Below are 21481 nucleotides of genomic sequence, written 5' to 3'. Positions count from 1 at the left end.
ATTCTCAATAAATCAAACGTGAAAACATCACAATTCAGAAACTAAAATCAAACATATAACTGCAGCAACAAATTAGAGCACAAATTTAACATGAATTCATTAAAAGATGATGAAAACAAATAAAATAAACAAAAACCCTTCACTACCCATATGTTCATACAACTCTAATTTCTCATAATCTCACTAACTCATCCTAAAGCATGTTAGATGCAATCTAATGATTCACAGACCTAATATTAGTGAAAGATAGTCTCACCCTTACCTTAGATTGTTTTTCTGAAATCAAAAGCAGTGTTCTTCGTTCCTAGGGTTCTCTCTCTGAGTTCTCCTCTTTCTTCTCTTTCTCCAAAAAGCGGTTTAACGTCAAAAACTCTTTCTAACCCGAGCTTCCTTATTTATAATACTAATCACTATTCCTAAATCTATTTAGGCCCAATAACTTATTCTTCTTTCTATTCTAACCTCCAATTCTACTTACACTAATAATTCTCATATTCTAATAAATAATATAATAATGCCACATAATAAAATACTAACACCTCATATATATAAATAAATCACATAAATAAACTCTAACTTAATAAAAATAATTAAATAAAAGGAGGGTGTTACAACTCTCCCCAACTTATAGAATTTTCGTCCTCGAAAATTTACCTCAGATCAACGATCCTCACTCTCCGTCTGAGTTCCAGATAAAGCAAACGCTCTCCCAGTAGTCTGAGCCTTCTTAGGCTTCTTGCATTGCGAACCAATATGTCCTTCCTCATTGCAGTTAAAACACACAACATCATCAAACTTGCATTCAGTACTAGTATGCCCCTTCTTACCACAACGGAAACACCGTTTCACATCTCCAGTACAAGCATTACTCTTGTGGCCTTTCTCACCACAATTATAGCAGACAACCTCAACAGGAACTTCTTTCTTCTCAGGTCTCCTCTCATCATTAACTCTCTGCTTGCCCTTATCAGCTGGGGCACTATAAGGCTTAGGACGACTCTGCTGACCTTTACCTTTCCTCTCATTAACAATCTTGTTATGAGCCTTAGTATCATCTTCATAGATTCTGCATCTGCTCACCAAATCAGAAAAAACACGGATCTGTTGGTAACTGATGACACCTTGTCATTACGTAATTTTATATGTATTTTCATCACAAAAAGGAGTTCACAGAAGACTTATGCAGCAAAAAGAGCAGAAAAACTGAAGGAAACGCAAAGAAATAAAACGTGTCACGATTTGGTACAAACGTGACACGATTTGGGAAGCATAAGAAGCCTTGTTTCGACATTAGGAAAACGTGTCACGATTGGTAAAACGTGACACGATTTGGTGAAACCCTAATTCAGTTTCTTGCTCCAGAAGGTAAAAACGTGTCACGATTCACTTAAAACGTGACACGATTTGGGCGATATTCTGTGCCTATTTATGCTGAAGTCTATTCCAAAAACAAGGGTTACGAATTCTAGAGAGCCAAGTGCGATTTTACAACTACAAGGAGGACCAGGAGGACGATTTCTTCATCTTCCAACCACTTTGTGTATGTTTTATTACCTCTAATGATTATGTTATTTGTAAACATTATTATGAGTAGCTAAATCCATTAGAGGTTAGGTCTGAGATGATTCGTTGTAACCCTAATTGAGATATTATGTTGTGAAACTCTATTTATTGTGAATGATATTCTAGTCTTTATTCAATTCAATTGTTCTTAATGCTTTTTATATCCTGATCAAATATAAATATGATTTTGTGAGAATGAATGACTACTGACCATAGCTTTCTACTTAGACCTATTGAATTGTTCTAATAAACATGGTTAGTCTAGGAATGGATAATCGTTTATTAGTGATGTTAGGTTAACGTGCTTTAAACCTTCAAAGATTATTAGACCACCTAAGGGATTAGGGGCTGTAGTTTAAGGAGAGGGTCCTAACTCAAGGGATTGATTAGGACTATTTTGTTAACTATCGTGGGATTAGAAGATCATTCATACGAATAGGTGCAACATAACAATTAGGGGAACATAGATGATTCGAAAGACCTAAACTCATCTCTCTCTTATTCTTGAAAACCAATTTATTTTTAGCAATTATTTTTATGCAATCAAACCAATCTACTGCCTAGTGGCAAATCAAAATAACCTTTATACATCCTAAAATACAACGTAGTTGAATTATTGAGATTAAAAACAGTCCTCGTGGGATCGATATTTTTACTACTTCGATAGTATTTGGTGCACTTGCCAAACGTCTATCAAGTTTTTGGCGCCGTTGCCGGGGACTGTTGAATTATTTCAACAAGGCAATTACGTTATAATTTAGGGTATTTGCAATTTAATTTTCTGTTTTTAATTTTTATTTTTTATTTTTCTGTTTTCATATTCACTTGATTACTTTGCGTTGTGCAGTGCTACTAAGGTATTTTGCTGTTTATGCGAGGTAAACAGAGCTCTGACGACTTAGAGTACGATCCGGAAATTGAAAGGACTGCTAGAGCACTTCGGAAAGCTGTCCGATCGCAAAGGTTAGCTCAATCCGTTCCACCGGGTGTTCGAGAACAAGTACCGGAGCAATTCTCAAGTGAATCTGAAACAATCTCTTCTCCTAAATCTGCAACTATGGAAGGGGAAGGAGTTGTACCACCAAGACCTAAGCTTGGAGACTACGGTTTAGCCACTCATCGCGGTCAACTGACCCACACTTTTCAACCAGCTAACCCCGTAGCTTTCGACATCAAGACAACTGTCCTCAACGGTTTGAGGGACAAGCAATTCGATGGGACTGAAGCTATGAGTCCGCATGAACACTTGAGCCGCTTTGCTGAAACCTGCGAGTTTTGTGTGCAACCAGCCACCGTGACTGAAGCACAGAAGAAACTAAGGCTGTTCCCTTTCACTTTGACGGGAAGAGCAAAAGATTGGTTGCTAACAATTCCAAACGGGACTGTCCAAACATGGGAAGAGTTAGAGCTGAAGTTCTTGGAGAAGTATTTCCCTATGTCTAAGTATTGGGAAAAGAAGATGGAGATCTCTAACTTCAAGCAAGGAGAAGGTGAATCATTGTATGATGCTTGGGAGCGATTCAACTTACTTCTTAAGAGATGCCCTAATCACGAGTTCACCGAGAAGCAATACCTCCAAATCTTCACTGAGGGGGTAACACCAAACACTAGAATGTTCTTAGATGCTTCCGCGGGAGGTAGTCTCAAGAGCAAAACTGATCATGAAGTCCAAGCTTTGATAGAAAACATGGCTGGAAATGAGTATCGTGCTGAAGCTAAGAAGAAGGAAAGAGGAGTGTTTGGTGTGAGTGAACAAACTGCTATCCTTGCTAACCAAGCAGCTATGAACAAACAAATTGAAGCTCTAACTAAGGAGTTTCAAGGGTTCACTTTGGCTCATAAACAACAACAAGTAGCTGCAATCAAGTGCGACTTATGTGGTGAAGAACATCCCAACGGTGAATGCGTTCCGGAAGGATCAAGTGAAGAAGCTAACTTCATGGGAGGTTATCAAAGGCAGAATCAATACTACAATTCAGGCATTAATAAGCATCCAAATCTAAGCTACTCAAATAACAATGCTTTAAATTCTCAAATGCTTACTCCTCCTCAACAACAACAAAGGAAGCCATCAGCTCTTGAAGAAACTATGATGAATTTCATGAAGATGACTCAAGGCAACTTTGAAGAGATGAAGAAGAGTCAAGAAGCTGAAAGAAAGAACAATGAAGCTTCTAGGAAGATGCTTGAAACTCAACTGGGGCAATTAGCTAAGCAATTGGCTGAACAAAGTAAAGGAGGATTCTCAGGTAACACTAAAGATAACCCTAAGAATGAGTCTTGTAATGCTATTGAATTGAGGAGCAAAAAGGTTTTGACTCCTTTAGTTCCAAAAGCTCCAAAGAAGGTTGATGAAGTAGTTGAGGTGGAGGAGAACGATGTAGTTGAAGAAAATGATCATGGAGTAGTTGAAAAAAATGATGAGGATGTAGTTGAAAATGAAAAGAAGAAAAAAATAGAGGGAGATAAAAGTGAGAAATTGATAGATGAAGACTCAATCTTGAGGAAGTCAAAGAGTCAAATCTTGAAAGATGGAGACAAGCCACAAATTATTCCATCATATGTGAAGCTTCCTTACCCTCATCTAGAGAAGAAGAAAAAGAAGGAGGAAGGACAATTCAAGAAGTTCATGCAACTTGTCTCACAACTTCAAGTAAATATCCCTTTCAGTGAGGCTCTTGATCAAATGCCTTTGTATGCCAAGTTCATGAAAGATTTGCTAACAGGAAGAAGAAAGCCTAAAGATGATGAAAATATTTCTCTTTCCGAGAATTGTAGCGCCATTCTTCAAAAGAAGCTACCACCTAAGCTGAAAGATCCTGGTGCTTTTACTATCCCTTGTTCCATTGGACCGGTAGACATTGGAAGAGCTTTATGTGATCTAGGAGCAAGTATCAACTTGATGCCTCTTTCAATGATGAAGAAGCTCAAGTGTGGGGAGCCAAAACCAACGAGAATGACCATTACTTTAGCTGATCGGTCAATCTCTTATCCTGTTGGCATACTTGAAGATGTGCTAGTCAAAGTTAATGATCTTGTGTTTCCAGCAGACTTTGTGATCTTAGACATGGCTGAAGATGAAGATATGCCACTCATTTTAGGAAGACCTTTCCTTGCAACTGGTCGTGCTTTGATTGATGTTGAGATGGGAGAGCTAATGTTGAGGTTCCATAATGAGCAAGTGGTGTTCAATATCTTCGAAGCAATGAAACACCGAGAGGAAAATCCCAAGTGTTACCGGATCGATGTTGTTGAAGAAATAGTAGAAGACAACTCTCGTGAACCTCAACCACCACAACCTCTTGAAAGAGCAATTGTAAATTCTATAGAGAGTTGTGAGCATGATGAAGATCTTGAAGTAAGAGATTGTGTGAAGCAACTAGCAGCAAGCAAGCAAGAGTTGGGACCGGTAAAAATAGAAGAATTAATGGGTAAGCACTCTATGGATGCTCCTATTTTGAGTGGAGAAGGAGAGAAAAATCCAGAATTAAAAGAACTCCCTTCTCACTTGAAATATGTTTTTCTCACTAAGGATGCCTCTAAACCAGTAATCATCAGCAATACCTTGACACCTTTGGAAGAAGAAAAATTAATGAGGGTGTTAAGAGACAATCAAAGAGCTTTGGGGTGGAACATTTCTGATTTGAAGGGTATTAGTCCAGCTTATTGCATGCATAAAATACACATGGAGGCTGAATACAAACCGGTGGTTCAACCTCAAAGGAGACTTAACCCAACAATGAAGGAAGTGGTAAAGAAAGAGGTGCTGAAGTTACTAGATGCAGGTATGATCTACCCTATCTCTGATAGCTCATGGGTAAGTCCGGTCCACGTGGTACCAAAGAAAGGTGGAATGACGGTGGTGGCTAATGAAAAAAATGAATTAATACCCACCCGCACTGTTACTGGTTGGAGGATGTGTATAGACTACCGGAGGTTGAACACCGCAACAAGGAAGGATCATTTCCCTTTACCATTCATGGACCAAATGATTGAGAGGTTGGCTGGCCAAGCCTTTTATTGCTTTTTGGATGGGTATTCGGGGTACAATCAGATTGCGGTAGCTCCAGAAGATCAAGAGAAGACAGCCTTCACTTGTCCATTTGGTATATTTGCTTATAGGAGGATGCCCTTTGGGCTGTGTAATGCGCCGGCGACCTTTCAAAGGTGTATGCTCTCCATCTTCTCTGATATGATAGAGAAGAATATTGAGGTATTTATGGACGACTTTTCTGTGTTTGGTAAGTCTTTTGATCAATGTTTATTTCACCTAGATGCTGTCCTTAAACGATGCACCGAAACTAACCTTGTTTTAAACTGGGAAAAATGTCACTTTATGGTGACCGAAGGTATAGTTTTGGGGCATAAAATAAGTGCGAAGGGCATAGAGGTGGACCAAGCTAAAATAGAGGTTATAGAGAAGCTCCCTCCACCTGTTAATGTTAAGGGAATAAGAAGTTTCTTGGGGCATGCTGGTTTCTATCGGCGTTTTATAAAAGATTTTTCAAAAATTTCCAAGCCCCTCTGTAACCTCTTGGTCAAAGAAACTGAATTTAATTTTGATGATGAATGTTTGAATGCTTTTTCTTTGATTAAAAACAAGTTGGTAACTGCACCAATAATCATTGCACCCGATTGGGATGTACCATTTGAACTTATGTGTGATGCAAGTGATTATGCTGTTGGTGCAGTTCTAGGCCAACGCAAGAACAAGTTTTTCCATGCAATTTACTATGCAAGCAAAGTTTTAAATGAGAATCAAATTAACTATTCCACAACAGAAAAAGAGTTGCTTGCGGTAATTTTTGCATTGGAAAAGTTTCGTTCTTATCTAATAGGCTCCAAAGTCATTGTTTTTACAGATCATGCAGCTCTTAAATATCTCTTGACAAAAGGGGATTCAAAGCCTCGGCTGTTGAGGTGGATCCTTTTGCTACAAGAATTCGATCTTGAGATTCGTGACAAGAAAGGAGTAGAGAACGTAGTAGCTGATCATCTATCAAGGCTGGAAAATGATGAGGTGACAAACAAAGAGAAGGCCATCAAGGCCGAATTTCCTGATGAACAACTGTTTGCTATTGGAGAAAGGCCTTGGTTTGCTGACATTGCGAACTTTAAGGCCGGTAACATAGTTCCTGATGATATGACCTATCCTCAGAGAAAAAAATTCTTCAAGGATGCAAACCACTACTTGTGGGATGACCCGTATCTGTTTAAGATAGGAACTGACGGTTTGATAAGACGTTGTGTTGCAGGTAAGGAAGCTCATAGTATCATGTGGCACTGCCATAGCTCAGCTTATGGGGGCCACCATAGTGGAGAAAGAACCGCGGCAAAAATTTTGCAAAGTGGATTCTGGTGGCCCACCCTTTTCAAAGATTGCCACGACTTTGTTGCACATTGTGACAAATGCCAAAGGACAGGTAACATCTCTAAGAGGAATGAGATGCCCCTATCAGGAATCATCGAAGTTGAACCATTTGATTGTTGGGGCATCGACTTTATGGGACCTTTCCCTTCCTCTTACTCTTTTCTTCATATTCTTGTCTGTGTTGATTATGTCACTAAATGGGTTGAAGCGATACCTTGTGTTGCTAATGATGCTAAGACAGTTGTTAACTTCCTGCATAAAAACATTTTCACTAGGTTTGGAACACCTAGAGTCTTGATCAGTGATGGGGGGAAGCACTTTTACAATAATTTTCTTGAAAATTTGCTCAAAAAGTATAACATAAAGCACAAAGTTGCAACTCCCTACCACCCACAAACAAGTGGTCAAGCAGAGGTTTCAAACCGTCAGCTGAAACAGATCTTAGAGAAAACAGTTGCGTCAAATAGGAAGGACTGGTCTAAAAAATTAGATGACGCACTATGGGCATATAGGACTGCCTTTAAGACTCACCTCGGGCTCTCACCCTATCAGTTAGTCTATGGAAAGGCATGTCATCTACCAGTTGAGCTAGAACATAAGGCGTACTGGGCCATTAAGACCTTAAACTTTGATCAAGAAGCCGCTGGTAAGAAAAGACTCTTGAAACTTAATGAACTGGAGGAGATGAGGCTTAGAGCATATGAAAATGCGCTCATTTATAAAGCCAGGACTAAAAGGTATCATGACAAAAACTTAGTGTCTAGGGATATTAACTGTGGGCAATTAGTTTTGTTGTATAATTCCAGGTTGAAACTGTTTCCTGGAAAGCTCAAGTCAAAGTGGTCTGGACCGTTCTTGGTGAAAAGTGTGTCACCTCATGGAGCTGTCGAGTTGATGACACCTGAAGGTGACCGAAGTTTCAAGGTAAATGGGCAAAGAGTTAAGCCATATCTGGGAGGCGACCTACCGAAGGCAAGGGTAGGACTTATTTTGAATGATCCTTAGGGGTCGTCATGAGTCAAGCTAGTGACGGTAAAGAAGCGCTTGGTGGGAGGCAACCCACATTTAGATTTCAGGTAGTATTTCTTATTTCCTTTTTATTGCTTTCAAATATTCAAAAATACAAAAAGATTTTTTGCTGAAACGAACAGAGGAAGAAAATTTGTTGTTTTCCAATACTGTGCAAATCGTGACACGTTTTGGGCCAAACGTGACACGATTTGCCCCCTCTGAAGCTCCTCTCAGAAATTTTTCTAAGTAAAAAAAGGGTGCCATTCGACATTTCCAGAAAACGTGTCACGATGCTGAAATCGTGACACGAATTTTGGCACCTAAAAATTTTCCTAAGTCTCAAATTGGTGCAATTCGACAATTGGAAATCGTGACACGTTGGCCAAAACGTGACACGATTTCTGGGCAAGAAAATTTTCAAAAATGAAAAATCGTGACACGTTTAGCCCAAACGTGACACGATTGTAGCAGTTTCAAAAATTTAACCGTTACAAAACAAAATCGTGACACGTTTTTGGCAAAACGTGGCACGATTTTCCCAGCCTATAAATATATCCAACACGATTTTCATTCCATTCACTTCCAAAAGTAGCCAAACTCTGCCAAAATTTTCCCAGAACCCTAACCTACGATTTTCTAACCCTTTTCTACCAAAAATCTTCATCTTTTCATCTTCTAATCACCAAACCATTACCATACACCTTCATCATCACCAACAAACAACCAAACCCATTATCTCCATCTTAACCCTAACCCTAATATCCAGTTTTGTTTCTTCTCTAAATCCTAACCCTAACCATGGTTGAGACCCGCAACAAAGGCAAGTCCCAAGCCACATCCCAACCAGCCAAAAAGGCCAAAATAGCCCCCAAACGCAAACAACCTGTCAAACCTAGCCCTAACACCGCACCCCCACCGTCCATCAACCACCGGTTTTATAATACTGCTGCCCGTGACCGTTTCAAGGACATCCGAGGCTATAGGGTGATCCCGGAGAGAGGTTTTGATTTCACCAAACTCATCTCCAACCCTGAGTTCCATCAAGTGATCACTGAGAGAGGGTGGGAGTCCCTTGTTAGTATGATTTTCGAGCAGGCCAACAAAACCATTGGGATAGAATTCTATTCTAATGCTAGGTATATGGGGAGGAAGTATGTGTCCTATGTGAGGGGGAAGGAGATAGACTATAGCCCGGAAAGGATTAATCAGTTGCTGGAGATTGTGCCACCGGAGATTTGTGATGTGAAGAGGAGGATGGAGGAGTGCAAGAATTGGGATGATGAAAGGTGGGAGGAGTTGCTAATGCAGATTTGTGTTGAAGGTGCTAAGTGGCATGGAGGGTCACATATGCTGTTGAGGGCTGACTTCAAGCCCCATGCAAAGGCGTGGGCATCTTTTGTGGTGCAAACTATTGAGGGCACCTCTTGTACTTCAGAGATTCCGCTGCCCCGCTTGTTGACGCTGTCTGCTATTCTTGATGGTACACCCATCAATGTTGGTGAGTTAATTGCCGACAATATCTATATGTTTGCTTCAGGTACCAAGAAGGCACTCCCTCATTTGAGCCTTATCAATTGGCTTTGTGAGGAGGAGGAGTGCGATTTGTTTGCTAATGATTTGAGTGCAGCAATGATGAAGCCCATCACCGACACTTACATGGATGGCTTTGTCAAGGATTATCATGACCGCATGCAGACTATCATGGGTGCCGAGGCAGCAGCAGCAGGACAGCCACAGCCGCCACCACCACAACAGCCACCGCCACCACCTCAGAGTCAGACTTTTGCTGGAGAGGGGAGCAGCCAGCAGGGTGCCTATGCACCTATTCATCCTATGATGCTGGACTACATGTTCGGCCATGCCAACTGGATGAATGAGGTGTCAGATCAGGAGTATTGGAACCGTCCGAGGTTTGGTCAGGAGTTCACTGAGGCGGTCTGCCTCAACAGGAGGAAGATGACTGGGTCTTTCGAGCGCTTTGATGGGTCCGAGGAGGCTATGGACCACTACTTTGATGTCACCAGAGGTCGAGCTCAGGATAGAGAGCAGGAGATCCGAGCTGACTTTGCTGCTGGTGGAGCTCAGTCTAGGCAGCACTTTGGGGAGGATACCTATGCAGAGGAGGACCCCAACACTTGGATTCCGGAGGACCAGATGCAGGATTGAGTGGGCTACTGATGGCCCACCTATTTTTATTTTTCTGTTTTTTGTTTCAGCACTTTGGTTATGTAACTTTAATTTTATGTTCAAACAATTTTTATTGCTTTTAATTAAGTTTAACTCGGTTTTATTCCCCCCGTTTATGTAATTATTCCTGCACTTGTTTATTATTGATGAATTTGTTTGTTTAGTTGACTTTTTACAGTTTGATAACAAATAGTTGTTCAAGTGGTATTCCAAAAGTTCAAAAGGAGGAGTGACTTGGTTTTCAAAGGCGAAGTGTACGGCGTTGCTAGGTAGTCACATACTCCCAGAAATCTCAGCCATAAGGTTCATTGCCATATTTTGTTTTTCAATTTACTTATATTTAGCTTAGTTTTCCATGCAACTACATTTCTAGAACTTGCATTGTTTCTCTATTATTGATTGGTCTTTGTTAATTACACACTGAGGCAAAAGTGCTTGGTCCTGTGAGCCTTTTGAAGCCTACCCTGACTATAATTGTTAAACTTTATCCTTTTCTTAGCCCCTTTGAGCCGGTAGGATTAGAACTTTTTGTTCGGTGACAAACTACATTACAAACTTAGAGACTTTTAGGACTTGTCCCTTATTGTTTTTCTGAGTTAGGCATTGTAGAATGTTGCTTAAAATTAAGTTTGGGGTTGCTATTGGAATTTGCAACCAATTAAGTTTGGGGTGGGGGTACTAGAGAATAAGAGAACAAAAAGAAAAAGAATTGTCATGCAAAAGGCAAAAATACATTCAAAAAATTGATGTATGAAAAAAAAAAAGATGAAATGAATGATGAAAAAGGGACCAAACTTTGAAACATGTGAGTAACTTCAAACTCGATTGTCCCTAAAAGTTATAAATATTCTCTAGTACCTTTGCATTGATTGTTATTCCACAAGGTGAATGATCGTAGGATTGAATTTGTTCTTTAACTTCCGTAGGAATGCCTAACTCTAATTTTGTGTAGCCTACTTATCCAAATATGTCCCACCTTTCACCTAAGCCCCGTTATAACCCTAAAGACCTCAAAAGTGTGTAATGATATTGACTTTGATTGATGTTTAGAAACTTTTCAAGCGTATGGTAATATGTAGATCTGCATGTCGACTGGTAGAACCCTATTTCAAATATTTGCGTGGAGTTGTGAAGTGGTGGATGCATACAAGTCAAACTAGCTCATCATTAGCTAGTAAGGTGTTGAACTTTTGGGTACTACTGCTTGAATAGGTAATTGTTATTTCACTGTCGATTGTCAGCTTTGCAAGTAAATTCCTTGAGGACAAGGAATGGTTTAAGTTTGGGGTTGTGATGACACCTTGTCATTACGTAATTTTATATGTATTTTCATCACAAAAAGGAGTTCACAGAAGACTTATGCAGCAAAAAGAGCAGAAAAACTGAAGGAAACGCAAAGAAATAAAACGTGTCACGATTTGGTACAAACGTGACACGATTTGGGAAGCATAAGAAGCCTTGTTTCGACATTAGGAAAACGTGTCACGATTGGTAAAACGTGACACGATTTGGTGAAACCCTAATTCAGTTTCTTGCTCCAGAAGGTAAAAACGTGTCACGATTCACTTAAAACGTGACACGATTTGGGCGATATTCTGTGCCTATTTATGCTGAAGTCTATTCCAAAAACAAGGGTTACGAATTCTAGAGAGCCAAGTGCGATTTTACAACTACAAGGAGGACCAGGAGGACGATTTCTTCATCTTCCAACCACTTTGTGTATGTTTTATTACCTCTAATGATTATGTTATTTGTAAACATTATTATGAGTAGCTAAATCCATTAGAGGTTAGGTCTGAGATGATTCGTTGTAACCCTAATTGAGATATTATGTTGTGAAACTCTATTTATTGTGAATGATATTCTAGTCTTTATTCAATTCAATTGTTCTTAATGCTTTTTATATCCTGATCAAATATAAATATGATTTTGTGAGAATGAATGACTACTGACCATAGCTTTCTACTTAGACCTATTGAATTGTTCTAATAAACATGGTTAGTCTAGGAATGGATAATCGTTTATTAGTGATGTTAGGTTAACGTGCTTTAAACCTTCAAAGATTATTAGACCACCTAAGGGATTAGGGGCTGTAGTTTAAGGAGAGGGTCCTAACTCAAGGGATTGATTAGGACTATTTTGTTAACTATCGTGGGATTAGAAGATCATTCATACGAATAGGTGCAACATAACAATTAGGGGAACATAGATGATTCGAAAGACCTAAACTCATCTCTCTCTTATTCTTGAAAACCAATTTATTTTTAGCAATTATTTTTATGCAATCAAACCAATCTACTGCCTAGTGGCAAATCAAAATAACCTTTATACATCCTAAAATACAACGTAGTTGAATTATTGAGATTAAAAACAGTCCTCGTGGGATCGATATTTTTACTACTTCGATAGTATTTGGTGCACTTGCCAAACGTCTATCAGTAACCAATGGCTCGCTTGATGTCAGCACGCAAACCATTCTCAAACTTGATACACTTAGAAAACTCAGCATTGTCACCAGTATAGTGTGGGTAGAACTGAGCCAACTCCACAAACTTCGCTGCATACTCTGTCACCGACATGTCTCCTTGCTTCAGCTCAAGGAACTCGATCTCTTTTCTTCCGCGAACATCCTCAGGAAAATATCTGTTTAGGAACTCTCTCTTAAACACAGCCCAAGTAATAACCGCATCATCTTGCTCTAGAGTAGGTTGGATGCTCACCCACCAGTCATCAACTTCCTCCGCCAGCATGGGCGTACCAAAACGCACCTTCTGATCATCAGTACATTGTAAAACTCTGAAAACCCTTTCAATCTCTTTGAGCCATGTCTGCGCTCCATCAGGGTCGTACCTTCCTTTGAAAATGGGAGGATGATTCCTCAGAAAGGTCTCTAACATTCTCCCTTCAGCATTAACACCAGCATTTGGATGTTGTCCCACAGCTTGGGCCACAGATTCCAACGCAGCAGCAATCGCAGCATCATTCCTTCCAGCCATTCTAGTTCTCTTATAGCAGATAAAATTTGCAGCCTCCAGGTCTCTTCTCTGCACAACACACAACATTTAGAATAACATAATAATGGTATTCCGACTGTTAAACGACACTACGACTCATCTACTTGGCCGGACGGACCGACCTGCTCTGATACCAATTGTAACACCCCGTTTTCCCAACATAAAAATTTCATAATAAATTATCAGAGCAATTCACATAAACGGAATGCTACATCTCTTTATCATAAAATCTTAACAAAATAGATAATAATTTATCCTTCAAAAATTCATCAACATAACATTTAAAAACTTCGCAGCTGATTTAGTTTAAGAATAGAAATATTCTTGGCACGCAGGCCTTATCATAAAAGTCTCATAAATCTTAGTTCAATAATAATTCTTAAACTTCAAAAGTAATACGTAAAGGAACAGAAAATAGTATCAAAATCCCCATCCCGTTACGTATCAGAGCACCTAAGGACACAGTGAGAGATAGACACCCACGACCGCAGCTAATCTTGATTACCTGCAAGTTACCCATACGAAGAGCAACATTTTCAAGCAGAAGGGGTGAGATTTCTCAAACAATAATATTAAGCTCATAAATCATAAATTACATTTAACAACATAAACATCTTATAATTTAACAACTATAATTAAATACATAAACATCATCATTTATCTTAGCAAAATATCATCATATAGCAGTCACAATCGTCGTCACATATCATCATACTAAAAGACATCACAAAGTAATTCGTTAAAACATCACAACTTAACAACTTGACTTGACAATGCATCTAAACTCGACTATGCAACTCTTAACGTCTTAAACCATCTTGAATCATCATGAAAATGCAAATGCATGTGGTACCAATCTAGGGCATAAGCCCTCGTCGCTTATGAACATAAATATACTCCTAGGACATAAGCCCTCGTCGCTATTGAGCAAAAGCTCCTAGGGCATGAGCCCTCGTCTCTGGTTGAGCAAAAGCTCCATCGTCGTGGTTGAGCAAAAGCTCCATAGTCGTGGTTGAGCAAAAGCTCCAGGGCATGAGCCCTCATCTTTAAATGAGTATGCATGGACTCAACATCTTACATCTTAGAAACTTCATGAACATCTATGACATCTTAACATCTTGACAACATAACATTTTAACAACTTGATGACTTCATAACGACTCGACGACTTAACAAACTCTTTGACTTAGACCGACATTTACATCTTAAATAAGATCAACAACAACATATGCAACACTTATAAAGTCACATCATATCAGCATCATAACTTAACAGTATCAAATGATAAACATCAACATCTTAAACATCGCATCAACATAAGCATCATAAATAACACATATTTAAATCACACATCTTCCAAATAGCACTTCATTATATAACACATCTTTTTCACATTATCATTAAATCATACATCTTCAAATAACACATCTTTAAATATTCTCATCTTCATATAACACATCTTTAAATTATCCACATCATTATATACACATCAATACACATTTAAAAATAATAGAAATAATTTTCATTGTAACAATGGTCTCTATAAAAATCACCCTGAATCTATAGTTTATGATTGTAAGTAACATAATTTCAATTCTTCACTGTACATGTAGATTTATAGACACTATTTTTCTTAATTTTAATATCAATAGCTAGATCTGTAGAAAGAAGCACTAAAATAATTGATGCATGTTATGATTCGAAGACCAGAAATATGGCTTTCCACTATAGTCTGCTACCAATAATTTGCTACCTATACAAAATAATAGAGGGACTAAATTGCTGCTTAAAAAGGACGTTCTTGGCTTTACCAAAATAGAATTCATCATCAAACATGTTAATTTGAAAAGCACAAAATCAAGAAAACAGAAGTTACTGGCTTCACGTGTGGAAAAACTAGAACATTAAGACGAAACATAACATCGAATGCTTCCTGTGTGTGTGTGTATATATATATATATATATATATATATATATATATCTATGTTGAAAACGACTTATATCATTTTATAAAATAAAATAAACAAAAGCCAAATTGTTTATAAGTACAGTAGTTCATAAAATTGGATAAATAAACCAAACGCCTTAAATAAAAATTAGGATTCATTCAAAACAATTATTCTCAATAAATCAAACGTGAAAACATCACAATTCAGAAACTAAAATCAAACATATAACTGCAGCAACAAATTAGAGCACGAATTTAACATGAATTCATTAAAAGATGATGAAAACAAATAAAATAAACAAAAACCCTTCACTACCCATATGTTCATACAACTCTAATTTCTCATAATCTCACTAACTCATCCTAAAGCATGTTAGATGCAATCTAATGATTCACAGACCTAATATTAGTGAAAGATAGTCTCACCCTTACCTTAGATTGTTTTTATGAAATCAAAAGCAGTGTTCTTCGTTCCTAGGGTTCTCTCTCTGAGTTCTCCTCTTTCTCCTCTTTCTCCAAAAAGCGGTTTAACGTCAAAAACTCTTTCTAACCTGAGCTTCCTTATTTATATTACTAATCACTATTCCTAAATCTATTTAGGCCCAATAACTTATTCTTCTTTCTATTCTAACCTCCAATTCTACTTACACTAATAATTCTCATATTCTAATAAATAATATAATAATGCCACATAATAAAATACTAACACCTCATATATATAAATAAATCACATAAATAGACTCTAACTTAATAAAAATAATTAAATAAAAGGATGGTGTTACAGTCTATAAATGTGACCAGATACAATAATTATACCATGAACCTAAAAAATAGATTTTTGCTTATAAATGTGACCCGGGAGGGGGGGGGGGGGGGGGGGGGGGGGGGTATTAATGTTTCATTGATATTGTAAAATGATGTAGAATTTGGAACAAACACATTTTTCTAGAATGACATATAGTTTGAACCGGAGGGAGTACAATATGAACTCATCATTTTGGATCGTTTCTCTAATATGAGACAGTGGAAGTACATAATAAGAGATGTGAAATATCAAGCTAACAGAAATTTTCTCCGCTAAAATTAAAAGTCAATCCTGATTCACGTGACACCAAAAATAATTCTCGCAACTAAAATTTTATCTCGTGTTTTTTTTTCTTTTTGATATCACTTGCACCAATGAGATTTTTCTTCCTAAATTGGTGGCATAGAGTATAGTTTCATTACGTAGACCAACAATCAACGTTCCTCATCAACATTAGGGTGTGTTTGTTTCAAGTTATATTTGTAGATTCCTGGGAACACTAGTACAAAAAACACTTACTAAATCAAGGAATTTAAATTGGAGGCTATCCACAATACATGACTTAAAAAGTTAGGTGTAAGGAAAGCTTTTAACTTCAAATGATATTAGATTGTTTGACCCAATTTAAAAAAACTATTTATTAAAAGTAATATAAGCCAAACAACATAGTTCCAAAACCAAATGTAAAGCGGCAATTGAAAATCTAAAGTGGCTCTCACCAAAATTTTCCCCTCACCAAAAGCGCCAAACTCATAAAAGCAACAAAAATTTCTCTCTCCAAAAAATTCCCTTTTCCATTCTTTCTTCTCCATCGTACAACTCCAAATTTCAATCGAACTCAATAACCATGAAATCCAATTGAACTCAATCACTCTGAAACCCAATCGTGAAACCCAAATCACCTGAAACCCTAATTGCTTCTTCACCGTCTCTTTTCCTGTTCGTGTTCATCGCAAGAACTCATTCTGTACCAGAAACGAAGCAAAGCCGAGTCCAGATCGAGCGTGAAAGAGAAGAAACGGAACCGCCTTTTCCTTTATTCGAATCAACAAACGATCCAGTGAAGCAGAAGAAGAATGAAGTGAATAAGCAGAGAATATTGAAGTTTTTCCCGTCGCGAGTTTTGCTATCTCCGATTTGTATAAGAGGTAACATTTTCGCACACTTTCCAATCTGTTAGTTCCGTTGCGTTCATGATGTTTTGTGAGAGTTTTATTTGTGGAAAAACCGTTTGGGAAGCTTGTAGATCTAGGTTGAATCTTTGATGTTTGTTAGAATTTGTTTGCGGATTCGGATAGAGGAAAGGGAAGCGGTTGTCATGATGTAAAAGTTATTAACTTGCTTCAATCATGTTCTGAAATATGATTTTCGTTTTTTTTTTTATATTTTCGTTTTTTTTTGTTCTGAAATTAGATTTTTGTTTTTTTTTTGTTCTGAAATTCTTTTCAACTAACTTCAATTGTGTTTTCTTTGATCCCACTGTGTGATTTTCGTTTTTCAATTCTTTCTCAGCAGCTATTTCAACAATATTGTGCTGACTAAATGTCTAATACTAACAATGAACGAGGGTTTAATTCTGCAGAAATTATGTATCATAGATATTCGAAAAGTTAATCAGCCAAACAATAGTTAAGAGCCATTTAATCTGTAGTAGTATTCTCTTAACTACAATAATATGAAGCTTTATAATATAACGGAAGGACGAGAAAAAGATCAACCAATCCAGTAACAAGCAGAGTGGTGCTCATAAGTCTGAACAAACCTTGATAGAATATAGTTCAATGACGGTAGGTGTAGGTGTGTCTCTATAGCCTCGTCGATTTTAGAAAGAGAAGTCTCATATTGGCCGCGCCTGTCATAATGCTGAACCAGTACAAATTTATTAGTGATTGGAAGCTGGAAATGAGTATAAATATATAACTATAGCCACAAACCTCAAGCAAGAAAAAACTAAGTCCACAAAAGAGTTGAAGGCAATTCTTTACTATAGCACAAAAAATGTTATATATAAATTTGATTCAAATTCTTCTATGGTTATGAGTTATGAGAAAGTAAGAAATATCTATAAGCCAACAAGCAAAGTGACTGATATTGATATCAGTCTCCGACTGCTTTTGGTGTTGTTTCTTTACTTTAAACTGCGGAATAGATATATCAAAAACTAGGGTTCTCCTACCTGAAAGAATTGTAGGCTTTAGTTTTTGATATATCTATTCTGCAGTTCCATGTAACGGAAAGTTGGGGACAAAATCGACTGTACTTTTAGGTTCCTTCCTCGTCGATGCATTTGGAACTGATATCAAGAACATCATCAAAACTAAGATTGAAATCGTTTTTCTACTATGTCTATGTTTGTTACAAGTTTATTAAATTTTATTCCCGGGTATAAAATGTTCCTGGGAATAGAAAAGTTTTCCCAAAGAAAATGGTGGGAATAAAGTTCAAATGGAGATGAGAATAAAATTATGTATAATTACCTATTATATTTCCTATTTTTAAAGTTCCTTGAAATATTATAATGTTAACCAAACATCTTTTTCGTAAATACCTTAGAATAAAATCCCTATCTTTATATTCCAAGGAATGTTATTCCTAGGAATAAATTTGTTATACTTGAAACAAACACACCCTAAGAATTTTATTTAAAAATAGATCACAACATTTAAGCTTTACTATTTAAATAGAATGATAATAATTGTTATTGACCCAAAAGAAAAGGCAAATTGAATTAAAAATCACAATTTTAAAACTTTAGTTTTTTATATTAAATGCAAATTGAATGTCCTCGTGAGCTTAACTCAGTTGGTAAATACAATGCATAATATATTCAAGGTCCGGGGTTCAAACCCCGGCCACGAAAAAAAAAATGCAAATTGAATTATTTTTTTTTAGGCAAAACACAAAATATAATAAATAAAAAGAAAGAGATACAAAGACTGGGGGGACATTAGACCTGACCCAGGAATAACCCAAACGGGAATACATCGTGATAAAACAGTCCACGTGGATCAACTATAATCTATCCAAACAAAAATTCACTAATCACATGCGCAACCCAGCGAACCCGCGTACGGATGCGAAACCAGATTACAAAAAAAGAATGAAAAGTGAACATCTGCATAGGACAAATAAAGTTTAAAAATGGCGAAAGGATTGACCGCCAACACGGTATCAGAATCCCAGTGCCAACAGCTCACTGTCATCAGCAAGCATAAGCTCTTTCGAGCAATAACCAGAGTGAAAGTAGACATGACCCCTCGAAACCTGCAGATCTCAACAAATCTGGAATATCAGAGAGTCGAAAAAATCATACCACCGAACACAGCAGGTTCAAACAACGTGTAAGAACTCAGATCGAGGGATGAGTCCAATACGTCAGTAACAGACCCTTTCGGGTTAACAAACCAGACCCTTTCGGGTTTTAGAAACACACACCCTTTCGGGTTTTTTAAATCAGGCAACCACCGCAAAATGAGAAAAGTCTAAATCCACCCAATCTCTAAACGAACAACAAAATAAGCACAAACGAACCGACGTCGGAGAACAGCAACAGCGTCGACCCAACAAACGAAACACACCAACACCACCAAAACCCAACAAACACAAACCACCAATTCGATCCGGTGACAAAACAGAGACATCGCTACCATCAACGGCGGCGCCACCACTGACCAGCCCCACGAACAGGAAGAACACCAACCAAAACGTTCGCAAACCCCGACCGAAAGAGGAACAAGAAGCCAATCCAGAACAAAAAATCAAGTTCCAAATCAAGAGATCCAGACTTAGAACCGAATCTGGAGTGGGATTGAAAGAGAAAACCAACGCAACCACCACCGTATGAGCAGGAACAACCCAAAACAGAAACAGAAGGAGGGAGCGACGGTTGACAGGAGAGGGTGGTGCGGCCTTCAATCACGGCGAGAGCACCACCACCATATGATTTCTACATCTTGACCTTAAAATTTGGATTGGGGAGGAGAAGGCAGTGAAAGGCGGTGAAGCTTTTTTAGAGAGAAGGCAGAGTGTTTTAGTTTAGAGAGAGAAAAAAGCAAATTGAATTATTTATATAGAGATCACACCATTTATTCCTTAAAATATTAAGCCTTTTTTAATATCATTTAAATCATTTTATTTGAACGAATACATCAAACCCACGTTATTGGCATATGATGGTCACTTTGTTGAGCATATACTATATTTAGTAAAAAAAATATAAGATTTTTTCTACTTACACCCTGAAACTATCCGCTTGCACCCAAAATATATTAAAATTTATTACCAAAACTACCCTTGCTCATAAGGAAACAACGTATATGCAGAATCGTTTAACACCCATAAATTCAATTCACGTGCACCTACGTGAATTGAATTCGATTCACCTAAATGAGTTTATTTATATAATCCTATTCATGATCTTCCTTAAAAAAAATCATATACGTGATCTTTGTTGCAAATAAGTGATATGCACTTGAATTGCATATGAATTCACATATTAATTTTATATTTTTTAGTTTCAACCATACACTGTCGGAGAAAAGAGTTCTAGTCAGAACCAAACAAATTTAATTCTGGTCATGAAAAAATACGTGAATGTGTAACTTAAGAATCAACAGTATTTGAGTTGATTCTAATTTTTTTAGTCATTTTCAACAAAATTTGGTACATATATTTTTTTTGTGTATTGATTGTGACCATATCTTAACAATATTAAAATGTTTTACATTAAAATCATTTTACGGTCGTTTTCACACGATATTTTTCTACGAGTAAAAATTTGTATGACCTTTTTCCTTTTGAGCAATGCTATATATCAAGAAAGATTTTATCAAGAAATTGTTCCGAAATTAATGTTAGCCAATAAAATCTCAGCCTTGCCGGAAATCATGGGGTGGTAGGTGTTATGTATTTTTTTTGTTATGAAACTTTAATAAATAAGATTGAAATCTAAGGGTGATTATTCTGCCATATCATTCTTGAATCTATAAAGAAAATCCATTCTTGATATCTAGCATTTTCCTTTCCTTTTTCCCAAGTGATTATCAAGTATTGTAAGAAGTACTACTTTTTTTTTGTCAAATGAAAGAATTATACAATTAGTTACATCCCATTTAATACCATTTGTAAGGTTGCCTTTTATAATTAGTGTCACATAAAATGGTGAAATAATTCTCAATTGCCAAGTGGCAAATTGTTCATGTGGAAAGCCATGAGAAGAGAAACATTTAATTTTGGTCATTGTAAAACATTCTCAATTGTATAGATATATAGATATAGATATAGATATAGATAGATATAGATATATATATATATATATATATATATATATATAGATATAGATATAGATAGATATAGATATAGATATAGATATAGATATAGATATAGATATATATATATATATATATATATATATATATATATATATAGATATAGATATAGATAGATATAGATATAGATATAGATAGATAGATTTATTATTCTTTTTTCAACCATTCCCCTTGTTAATATTATCATATGTCTTTGAATATGAAAAATTAACATTGAATACATTTACATACAGAGTTTGTCTAACATGTGCAATA

The 21481-nt window shown here is 37.0% G+C and overlaps 1 protein-coding gene across 1 annotated transcript; it reads right to left on the bottom strand.

Moving 5' to 3' along the window:
• Positions 1–660: 660 nt before the first annotated feature.
• Positions 661–13128, bottom strand: LOC146908225 (uncharacterized). Its single transcript, XM_085729243.1, has 2 exons — positions 12576–13128; positions 661–1121 (listed from the first exon to the last, which is right to left on the bottom strand). The coding sequence occupies exons 1-2, from the start codon at positions 13126–13128 to the stop codon at positions 661–663; spliced, it is 1014 nt and encodes a 337-aa protein (XP_085585369.1).
• Positions 13129–21481: the final 8353 nt, after the last annotated feature.

This window comes from Medicago sativa, chromosome 7, assembly GCF_051527215.1.
Source record: "Medicago sativa cultivar Bolivia chromosome 7, Bolivia_mono, whole genome shotgun sequence".
NCBI classification, from domain to species: Eukaryota; Viridiplantae; Streptophyta; class Magnoliopsida; order Fabales; family Fabaceae; genus Medicago; species Medicago sativa.
Note: the sequence above shows the minus strand (reverse complement) of the source record. Positions and strands in the feature narration are given on the sequence as shown.